Here is an 11,208-nt window from a genome sequence, read left to right as displayed (position 1 = left end):
GTATTCTTTCTAGGGCTTTGTACGTAGACGAGTTCTCGGGAGTCGATAAAAGGTTGGTAGGAAAGGAGTGTACCTGAAGGTGATGCCGATAGGAGTCAAAGAGGTTAGTTCAAAGCGAAGTCTGTATCATAATATGCTGCTTTATTTAGTGTTAATTAGCAGCCAAAACGTCAATATTGTTTATTAGTTGATATCCGTTGGAGTCTGGGACTAGTTCAAGATGTCTAATTCCGGTACCTAACACATAACTTGCATTTCGTCAAGTTTCTGGAACTAATCGTAGACCTAGTCTAGACATTTACGGAGGCTCGTAAAGCAAACATCCATCTATCTCACTTCTGTTGCACCTTCAGCCAGCATCATAACCGAGGAAAATTGACAGTACCTAAGTGGATTTAATCCGAGTGGCAAAAAGGGCATAGCAGCCGTACACCGTCGTAGATATCCTTTATTACGCAGGGCTTCGTTCTAGTCTCTACACCGCCTGTGAGTCTTCTGAGGCTTCCGCGATGAGAAGCCGAGGCATCATAGGGATGGATATGTTGGTCCCGCCGTCCCATCTTCGTTACGAGGAAAAGGGGTATCATGAGGTGGGCCTGGAAGGTATAGCAACTTCGTTGTTCCGCAAGGAACCATGAAGCTTAACCATGGAAACCCATGGATTTATGTATATATGCCGAAATTACTCTTTGTTCTAAGCTAGATGTCTTATCTAGAATCCTAATAGATTTAAGGCTCGGAAAACATTTACATCTCAACCTAGTGTTGCTTACCATAGGTACCTGATTACAATATAAGTATAGACTTGGCCAAATGAATATATGTATGTGAATATACTCAGTAGCATATAAGTGTATGAGAGTAGTATTATAGTTATTAGGCAATCAAAAGTTCTATGTAGCTTCAAATATTGCAAATAGCGGTTCATCGCCGAGTACCTAACCCAGTAAATTTATCCCTACCACCTAATATTCCGAGCGCACCTTAAGGCAGACATGGAGGTAACCTTGTCATTCTGATATCTACCGATATCATCATAGTGGGAGGCCTTAGACAAGTCGAAGCCTATTCCATTGTATGTTGAGCACCTGGTTTGGAAGCGATATGGAGAAATCTCGCCACGGTACCGAATATCGCCACGGCATAGCCACGCCGGCGAACCATAGACAGGTTCGCATTGGGGAGTATATTACTTCTAATGCATAGTGGCTTTATGCGTTATATTTCTGCTCGACGATGACACGGCTACCATATTTACTAATGATCAATGTCTAATATACTCTTCAATAAGCCACCGTAGTATGTAAGGCCTAACTATAGTATATCCAATATCTTCTGCTGTTAACCTGCAACAATAAAACCTGCATGTATAGAGTAGCTTAGACAATAAAACACAATTTCATGTATATTACAGTATCTTTGGATCTGTTGAGCAATAAGGCAGAAAATAATGGTGGAGTCCTTGGCTACACTGCGGGTTGCGGCCGGAGGCCCGGATTTCGCTCGAACAGTATACACCATGTAACGGCGACCCGAAGATGCTAAGCAGCCGAGCTCAGGTCTACGGATCTTGGCTAGTTACTCGGTAAAATAAGTAAGCTTTTCACATGCCGGGAATGGAGGCTTGTCCTGAGGTCAATTTCCAGGTTGCTTGCTGCGGACGGGTCTTACGTAGTCTCATCGAAGCGAGTTCTTATAAGAAGGGTCGTCCATGTAGAATATTCCGAGATAATTTCTTCATCCCTCATCATAGTCGTGTAGGATAATAAGATAATCTTTTTTACCTTAAAAATTCCTAAACTACCTGTTTGGTTCACAGATTCTTCGCGATACCTGAGTCAAAATGCGATACGAATTACTTCTTTCTTCCCTTCTAGGGCTCAACGGGGTCTTAGCGGCTGACAAGGTCCCCGTTGGTATGGAAGACGCCTTGACAACAGCAAATATGCCTGCCGAGTTCCTCGAGGATGTGTATTTCGTCAACCATGTTCCCCTAATGGCTTTGCAAGCCGACCCGCGTATCTCTTACGCTCTATACATCCCTAAAGACCATTATAACCCGGATCCGAGCAAAAGTGCTACTCCCAAGAAACTCCCCTTGCTTGTTTACGTCCACGGGACCGGTCGGAACACAGTTGCTATCTACGACGAGCTTGTACCATTTGCCGATTCGACTCCCTGTGCCATCCTTTCTCCTCTGTTCCCCGCCGGCATGGACGGCCCTAACGATCTCGATTCGTATAAGGAGCTTAAATCGGATACGCTCCGTTCGGACCAAGCTCTATTACAGGTTCTTGATCAAGTCGCCTACCGCTGGCCTGGCCTCGAGATGGAGAAGGTGTTTATGATGGCATTCTCTGGTGGTGGCCAATTTGCTCACCGCTTCATGTATCTTTACCCGGAAAAGCTCGCCGCAATCAGCATTGGTGCCCCCGGACGTCCTACATTCATCGACGACACCCAAAACTGGCCCGTTGGAACCAAGGACGTGAAGACCGTATTCGACAGGACTATCCAACCGGACGTCATCGGAAAGCTCCCTATTCAGCTTGTCGTTGGCGGTAACGACACCGTGATCCACGGAGACGAGGCTTTCTGGGAGTGGAAGAAGGAGACTCTCGGTAGCGGAGGACTTCCTCCTATGAACAAGACCCGTCTTGAATCGATCAAGGAACTCCGCGCGTCTTGGGAGGAGTTGGGTATTGAGACTCAGTTCGATGTTGTCGATGGTGTGGCCCACGATGAGAAGGGTGTCCGATCGGCTGTCTTAGGATTCCTCGGTCCCCAGCTCAAGAAAAGTGCTTAGAATGTTGCGGAACGACTAATGATAACTAAGCTGAGTTATTCTAACAGCATAAGGAGGATATGAGGGGGGGGGGGGGGGGGGGGGGGGGGGGTTAAGAGGATACGAGGAGGAAATAGAGAATATAGACTTGATAAAAGGGGCGGTTACAGTGAAATATTCGCTGGAGCCACGGTTCTAAATCAATTACATAGCCTAGCTCCAAGCACTCGTAGCGTTGGATGTTCGTCCTATACATAGAGTTCATGGCTTTTATTTTTAATAAATTACGAGATGTACCTTTCTAATTTATTGATGGTTCCATTGTTGGTTGCGTTTAAGATATGATATAATAATTTAATTAGAGTAAGAACTAACTTTAGAATAAAACTAAGTAAACCTCAAGTTGTAAATCATATTTAAAGGATAGAATCGGATATATTACCTAGGTATGTATTATTGTTTATATGAACATCGAGGTCGTCAGTAGAAGTTAGAATAGGGGGAAAATCATTACTTCGATAAGACTCGACCGTGGACGGGGAAAAGAACTGCATATGAGAAGTAAAAGTGATTTGATTGTCTAACGTAGGTACCTAAGGTAGTTACTTAACGCTAGGATGTCTCCTAAGACTATATCTAACAATAACTCCTCGACAACTTATCTCAACAATAAGGTACGTACTAGAATAATCATCTGAGTATGGGATTCGTTTCCCTTCGTGCTATGGTGTATGATATAGATAAGGCGAAAAGTCTTTCGTGACTGGGTACATTTATACAAGCGACCTTAGTTACCCAAGGCTGCACACGTACTAAGTGATGCAGACATTATTGACCGGCGTCCTCCAGGAAAACTTAACCTATCGGGTAGTTTCTACTACGCTACTTGCCTATCTATAACCCCAAGTTTCTTTTTTAACTTCGTGAACATTCCTTATTTATCGAGGTTCTTACGAAGATGCTTTTTCATTTCAACTAGGGATTGGTTGAGAGACTTTCGATCGTCACTCGTGTTTCAATGTAGTAAAATACTGTTAGGCAACTAGTCTAAGTAGATCACATATCATAGCGGATCTATCTAACGTGACACGAAAAAAAGAGCAGTGAATAAACGGCGTAGAAGTGTAATCATTTTTCAAGGAATGGGTTAAGCTTATGATGATTTATTAAAGACCCAAGAATTTAAATTCAAGCCATTCGTCTTCGATATATGCCTATGTGCTCTCCTTAGTATGGTGTACGAGTGAATACGAGGTCGTAAGAGAGTTTAGAAACTCCGTGATTATACCTTATTATCTATGAGATGATTTTAAGTGCATACTCAATCATGGCTGCCTAATATCAACGACATCGGTGCCATCAAAACTACATTCACATGTGTCGTCGTAGGTATTGATTGCGTGGCCGTCGACGAAAAAAGGCTAGTCCGAGTCGTGCCCAGGAACCCGCCGAAGCGGCCGAAACATCCGCTAAACGGCGGCGGTAAAACCAAGCCCCTGAAACAGGTACCGGCGCGGCTACGCTCCGGACCGGGTAATAACTTAAAAGTTAATTTGGACTACGGTGATACGGCCGTTAAACCCATTTCATCGGATCCGAAGATTTATATATGGCAATAATATTATTAGTTCTGTTCGTATTGTAGGAAGGGCCGATGAGATACAGCTACCTCTTCGATAGGAGTTAACGGAATGTTTGACGAGGAGATTGGTCAAGTTAAACTTGTTACTGTGCATAGATAGTTTGCGGCGGGCTTATGGGGATGATGATAGAGCCCCTTAACTAAGGAATTGGTTGAGAAGGGGTAATGGATATCTTATGGAAGAGTAAAGATATATAGATGGTATTTTCCAGTGTTCTTACCATGAAAATCTGACCTCTATCGACTAGATAGTCAACCCATACCAAGTTATTCTTGTCTTATTATCTTGTCCTACAGATAAACATGTCTTTCAAAACCTGCCTCCTGTCTTTTCTGCTCGTTTCAGTCCGGGCTCGAGACATCCCTATTAATATAATGAGCTTCTATCACTCGGTAGTGGCACAGGGGTCATGCAGGGAGCCGCTGCAGTGGGGCTTTTATGATATGGCACACAGTGATGACAATAGTAAGTAGGGTCACCAAAGTATCCGAAAAGTCTACTTACTTAGATCCTTTATCTAGGCTTTGCCTATTGTGGTGATCATTTAACCGATTACGGCATCATCTATCTGCAGGGTAGAAACGGAAAGCTAGTAAACATGGACATCGACTGCGATGGACTTATTGACAAAAATGACGACGGACGTTGTGATAATGCTCATTCGAATCAGAGTATGACTGCTATGAAGCAATACGTTTCAGCTTACAGCAATGGCGTCCCAGATCTCAACCCGTTTGTTCACGTATGTATGCTCGAGTTCCATCTCCCCCCCTCCCCCTTTTTTTTCTTTGGGCTGTCTTAGGTCTTGGGCATCCGGGACCCCGGACCAGGAAAACCCTATATTTTTCTTTGGGGCATTTATGATAGCCCCAAGTCTCACGTCTGAGCAAGTAATTTCTGACTTTCGTGGTTGTAGGATTATGTAGTGTTCGGCAACACCGGTGATACGCCTGGCTGGGTAACGTTCGACCCTCGAGTCTACGGCATGGAACCCCTGAGTGTGATGGCCATCGTGTGTAACAATAAGTTGGTATGTATATTCAGTTACCCGAGTAAGCCTATGTGTGTTCTTAAAGTTGACCGAGTAATAGATTTACGGTATATGGGGAGACACGAACGGTGATGATGGTGTGAACCCCAGGGTTGGGGAAGCTTCCATCTCAGTTGCCACTCTCTGCTTTGGGCACGATTTAGATGGTGCGGTAGGCTTTGATGAAGAGCAAATACTGTACATCGGGTTTACTGGCGCTGAAGCGGTCCCGGGTACAGATGCGAACTGGAGAGCAGCTGATGAGAAAGAGTTTCAATCGAGTATTGCGAAACTTGGTGATAGGCTCATTCAGCGGATCGGTTCGTATTGGTAACCCGTGGAACTTTAAACGCCTTGAAGATCTAAGCCATGACGATAGTTAAAGGAACCGGCACATAGATCTTCAATCTGAAATAAGGGGTTCACATTACGATAGACTACCTAGTAATCTAACCATTCTAAGATGATTGAGTATTAGATTTATTCATGATAATTATATCTTCAGCGTGAGATTAGCGTGAGAAGGGCGAAGCGACGCTTAGATATAGCCCGATCATAGACTCTGGATCCCGGCAAGGGAGAATAACGCCATACAGCAACTCATGGCGATCCCCCAGACTATCGTCCTGAAGGGAGTGATCCTTCGGTTTTCTTGGCCCCAAATGTAAATCCACGTGTAGATCACGCGAGCCGTCAAATAACCCAAGGTTAGATTATTTAGTGTTCCTACAGGGAGGCCTGCGGCATTGCCGGCTGTCACGGCCGCGGTGTAAACGCCGAGATTTTCAAAGGCATTAGCCACTGCTGATTCGGCGCGTTGTAGCCGGCCCCTTAACTAAATAATTGGTTAGCGACGCTGTAGTTGGTATATTTAATAACTCCCACGACTTACTTTCTTATCAAGTTCGGCAGTATCAAGCTTGGACGTGAATGTACGTGGATTGTTAGGGTCGAAGAACTTCTTACCCGGTCCCGTGAGACCTGAGTACACTCGCGGCAGTAGGGCCTAGAATATAATATGCAATTAGGACCAGCGAGGTAATAGCACGTAAGACCTCGAGAACACCCTTACCAGAATGACCGCCGCCGGGATCTGCTTAAAGTGTTAGCTCGAATATCTCAAATACGTGGGGTTTAGAGCGTGGAAACAACCTACAGTAAAGTAAGAGATATTCTTTTCGAGGCCGAGATATGAAGACATTGTTAGGTTAGTTGCTTTTCAAAATATTTATTCCAAGATCAATAGGTATAGATTTCTTTATGGTTGGTTTTATACTTTTTATATTACCGAGGGATTCGACATCATCAATGCGATCTCATAGTCTCATTAGAAGTTAAAAATGGTATATTTTAGTGGAGCTTAAGAGGTAGGGATACGTAAATAGGGATATTAATCACTTAACCCGACTAGGGGGATCTTTTGTCGTGTTTAAGGTAGTTGGCTAATAAAGTAGTAGCCGGATTAGCCCGTACTCCACCTCGTCGAGATGATTCGAGTTATGACAAGGCTTATTTGCTAGTTCAAACCAGATTAAAGTATAGATTTAACTAGGTTAGGTACTTAGTTAAAAGTCAAGATTCCTGCGGGATCTAGTTATAATGACTTACTAATCTGAATTGACCACGATACCCCTGAAATTAAGTAGTCGGCTTTACTTTGAGCTGAAAATTATTAATATCACATATTAATATTCTACTATCAAAACTAGAAGGTTGATCCGCTTAGCCGCTCTAGCTTATAAACCCGCTTGGTTTCTTATACTATGTATGCATCCTTAACCCGGTTCATGGAGCAGTGATTACATGAGACGGGCGGTTTACACCCAATAGGCCAATGGGAAAGATAACAATCTCACAAGGTGAAAAGCGATATGTCGACTGCATATATCTTGCGAACCGCATTGCATCTGATCTACCAAGCAGTCGTCAGCACGCACGCTATATATGGTTAGCTTATAGTAATATGATCTAGGTATACGCACACGCATGCAGTAGACAGCAAAAGCCATCTGTGATCAGTCAAGTCCCGTTACTCGAAATCAATTCATTCTGGGTATCACAAGCTATCATTTTCTATCCCTATTTAGTATTAAAGAATTAAACCGTTATTCGCTGCGAAGCATCCAGCGCCTAGCACACGAAAGACGAGGACCTTAAGATATAGGCTGCTAAGAAGACATCTTATACCAAGTCATTAGGGCCTCCCCAATCTCCCCATAGATCATTCAAATCGGAACCGAGCATTTCGAAATTGAAATCGGGATTTGGAATAGGAACCGTGTTAGAATCCGAAGTTGATGGAAGTAACCACGGCATTGATAGTGGTAAGCCATCCCGCTGTTGATATGATGTGGTCGCCATCTGAATAGTAGGCGTTGTATCCATGGGGAACGGTGTGATTGACTGAAGTATTTGTTAGTCGTTACGCCAAGAAGAAGGGCTTAGCACGTACCTTTGCTCGGTCAATTGGGTCTTGACCTGTCTGCGAGGAAGTCGGAAGAGGTTGTGGTGGCTGTGGTGGTGGTTGGGAGGAATAGGGCGGGATTTGGAACGCGAGCAGCTTATAATGTAGACTGATAAATCGTTCTGCCGCAGAAGCCTTAGCTGCCTCCGACGTCTTAATGCCCATGTGCGTCTCTAAAAGGCCGTAAGCCGCGCACATTGATGAGTACCCCCACGGATCGTTATTGCCACATCTCAGCACGCGGTCTTCTTTCATACTAATGCACCTCTCAATAAGCCGAAGAGTCTCTTGTGAGTTATACATGATTAGGCTAGACGAATCTATCGGCATGTTATTAGTACTGCTGTATAAAATAAATAAATAAACCAAGAAGAACGTTGTATACCTTTTGGTTGATGTAATGTTACGTTGCAGAGGTTGATGACCGAATTCATTGTGTCCTCACGGAGGAAATAAAGAGTCCGAATTCCTTTTTGGTATAGCCGATCATGCATTATAACGATGTCTCGAGCCGCGGTATAATAAATGAGCTCCGCGACCTGGTACTTTGAGTTGAATTTCCTAAGCTTTAGGTATGGTTGGTGAAGCGGAATAAGATATTGCCTTAGTTGGAGATGTAGTAACGTATGTGCTAAGATTGGCTTTTGCGAGTGCTCCGGGTCTTTTCCGTTGTCCAAATCCCATGATGGTAATCGGTCGAGCTCGTGAGTGATCATATCACTATATTGAAGAACCTGTTCCCATTCAAGTTCTGCCGGTGGTCCGGTCAATATCTTGTTCAGTTCCGTCCGAAGGGCGAGACTCTGGCGACTTAAATGTAGATACGACGTATATGTATAATCGTGAGATGGGCGTGAAATAGGCAGTTCCGAGGAGTTTTCGTTAAAGCTGTCGTCATCTATATTTTTAGGCGGGTCGGAGTCATTCTGTACTGTACTTAATAGCGTCGGAAGACCTTGGTCAAATGATGACTGGACGTCAAACTCGACCATAGTAGCCCATATTCTTCGTCGCATCTCTGCAATATATGGGGATACTTTTCCTGACACACGATCAGGATCCTGATGAAGTCCTACCATGAGACTATCGCGGATCATCGTACCAGATGTGGTCCAAAACCGCTTCTTCTTGATGAGATTCACTCGCTTAGCGAGATAAAGAAGGCAGGCAATCTGATAATGAACGAGTTTGCGGTGTTTCTGACTTTGCCTCGAGTACCACTCGTCACATGCCTTGATCCATTTCTCGGCCATCTGAATCGAGCTAGATTTAATACCTACAAATTTGTTGGATGCTTGCATGTCCAAGCAGCATGATACGGAAATCATGGATAACAGGAGAGCGGTAAATGAGGCGCTGTTTGTCTTGGATGGGTCCCAGAATGTTTCATACTCGGCTTTGAAGGTTGGTACGTGAACGACGCGATGAATTTGCTCGAACTGATCTAGATATACGGCGACAAGGGAATCTGTTTCTTCTTTGGAAGGGAGAAGTGATTCTAGACCAACGTCAGACTCGGTAAATTTCTTCTCACGGTCCTGCTTTCGTTTTCTGCGATCCTTCTTTTGAATATTGAGAGGTTTGAGCCACTCTTCGGCCGTCTCTCTCATGAAATGAAATATACCGGTAAGTTCCTGGAGGGACGACCATGCATTGTGTGGGCCAAAGTACTTAGTCTTAAAGTCATGCCCTCGTAAGTTTGCGTATTCACACACCTCGGTATTTTGCGGGGTGTACGTGGAATTTGAAGGTACGGATTGACAATCTTTGGCAGAATCCTTTAAGGTCGATGGTGAGGCCACCATAGTGCTACCATCAACTGATGATTGCTTTGATAGAGCACTTCTCAGTTGGGCAACTTCGAGTTCAAGTCGCCGAATCCTGTCATGATCACGGACAGCATCTCTGAGAACAGACGGCTCAACCTCGCGACGGGCTGACGGAGGATTCACCGAGTGACGACGGGTGTCGGAACTAAATGACCCGGGAAGAGCAGAAGGAGTGAAGGAAGGTTTCTCTCCTGCAGGGGCCGGTATTGTACCGGGTCTCGACTCATATGTACACCTCTCGGGTGTCCCGGACTTGATACAACGATCACAAGGTAACTCCCTAGAGCATGAAAGCTTTCGACGGCGGCACTCTAAACATGAAAGCCTCACTCTTTGGCGCTTCCTTGAAGGACCTTGTTGATGATCCTCTTGATCTTGATCTTGATCTTGGTCATGATCATCATCCTCGGATGGCTGAGGCGCGTTACTGGCTTGAACATCAGCCATTGTCCTGAAAGTGAATTCACGGTAATCAGGTATGGTGCGAAATTTGACTAGGCGGCCGCCCGTCAAGTCGAATCTGCTAGACTGATAAGATGGATTGAGAATAGATTGAATTTCCTTTTTGTTACATATACTTAGACATTGGGGAAGACGATGAATCACAAACGCCTGTAGACTGGAAATAGCTCGGACTTCCGAGACCCGACTCGGTTATCGGATTTAAGTGGCTTAGGTCTAGATTAGTCAGATTAGTCAGATTATCTAGATTAGTCAGGTGACTTGAGAAAAAACATTAATGGCCTTATAATGTGCGGGGTAAAGTTTAGGTTCAAAGGTACATTAACATTGGATGGTTACGTAATGTAAGAGGTCATTGAACAGGTATTATATAATCGGCTTTTCGTTTTATATAAAAAGTAAATATTTATTTATGTTTATTTAAAATGGATATAATAATATATAACGTAAACGATAATGATTTAACGAATTTTAATTTACTTTAATTAATTATTAAAATAAAAGTTGATCGTCGAAAAAAAGATTTACCTTTTATACTGTACCGCCGGTACCCGTACAGTCGACCTTGTCCACTTACAACTTTAGATCGAGATTTGCGACGAGACTGTAACGAAATAACGAAACAAAGACTCGTATGCTTGCTGTAGCTACATATACTTCTTGATAGTAACTTCTCCTAGTCGTTTAAGGTGTAATACTGTATACGGTATCTGACTTACCGAATCATGGCGACGTAAGTCCGGTTTGTTGAGTTGACTAATCTCTATTGTTCTCTTTCGTTGACTGGCTGATAATAAACTGTCGTACGCCAATCAACCCATTCTTCGAGATCTTGGCCAACCGTTGATCGACGATGGTGATTTTACTTTGTGTTCCCCCCCCTCTTCATAGTCCGGAAGGCGTCAAAATAACTGGCGCACCTCTACTATACTAGTAGATGTCCTACCTTTTTTGATGTCTTTCTGTATCTGTATGGAAGCCCTGATTGGCGTTTA

The 11,208-nt window shown here is 43.9% G+C and overlaps 4 protein-coding genes across 4 annotated transcripts; 2 read left to right on the top strand and 2 right to left on the bottom strand.

The window, feature by feature from the left end:
- Positions 1-1,843: 1,843 nt before the first annotated feature.
- Positions 1,844-2,806, top strand: GL218_08715 (putative poly(aspartic acid) hydrolase protein; the record flags this gene model as incomplete). Its single annotated transcript, XM_033585523.1, has 1 exon — positions 1,844-2,806. One exon carries the CDS (start codon positions 1,844-1,846, stop codon positions 2,804-2,806), a length of 963 nt encoding a protein of 320 aa, XP_033440627.1.
- Positions 2,807-5,138: 2,332 nt separating this feature from the next.
- On the top strand, positions 5,139-5,792 carry GL218_08714 (Endo-chitosanase; the record flags this gene model as incomplete). Its single annotated transcript, XM_033585522.1, has 3 exons — positions 5,139-5,174; positions 5,345-5,458; positions 5,520-5,792. The coding sequence occupies 3 exons, from the start codon at positions 5,139-5,141 to the stop codon at positions 5,790-5,792; spliced, it is 423 nt and encodes a 140-aa protein (XP_033440626.1).
- A 219-nt stretch (positions 5,793-6,011) lies between these two features.
- GL218_08713 (uncharacterized protein) lies at positions 6,012-6,659 on the bottom strand (the record flags this gene model as incomplete). The annotated part of the gene is made up of 4 exons (XM_033585521.1): positions 6,012-6,293; positions 6,351-6,464; positions 6,531-6,551; positions 6,615-6,659. 4 exons carry the CDS (start codon positions 6,657-6,659, stop codon positions 6,012-6,014), a joined length of 462 nt encoding a protein of 153 aa, XP_033440632.1.
- Positions 6,660-7,639: 980 nt separating this feature from the next.
- On the bottom strand, positions 7,640-10,198 carry GL218_08712 (uncharacterized protein; the record flags this gene model as incomplete). The annotated part of the gene is made up of 3 exons (XM_033585520.1): positions 7,640-7,861; positions 7,911-8,242; positions 8,308-10,198. 3 exons carry the CDS (start codon positions 10,196-10,198, stop codon positions 7,640-7,642), a joined length of 2,445 nt encoding a protein of 814 aa, XP_033440631.1.
- Positions 10,199-11,208: the final 1,010 nt, after the last annotated feature.

The sequence above is a fragment of the Daldinia childiae genome, assembly GCF_008694065.1.
Source record: "Daldinia childiae strain JS-1345 chromosome Unknown Scaffold13, whole genome shotgun sequence".
Lineage (NCBI taxonomy): Eukaryota > Fungi > Ascomycota > Sordariomycetes > Xylariales > Hypoxylaceae > Daldinia > Daldinia childiae.
This window is presented reverse-complemented; position numbering and strand designations above follow the sequence as displayed.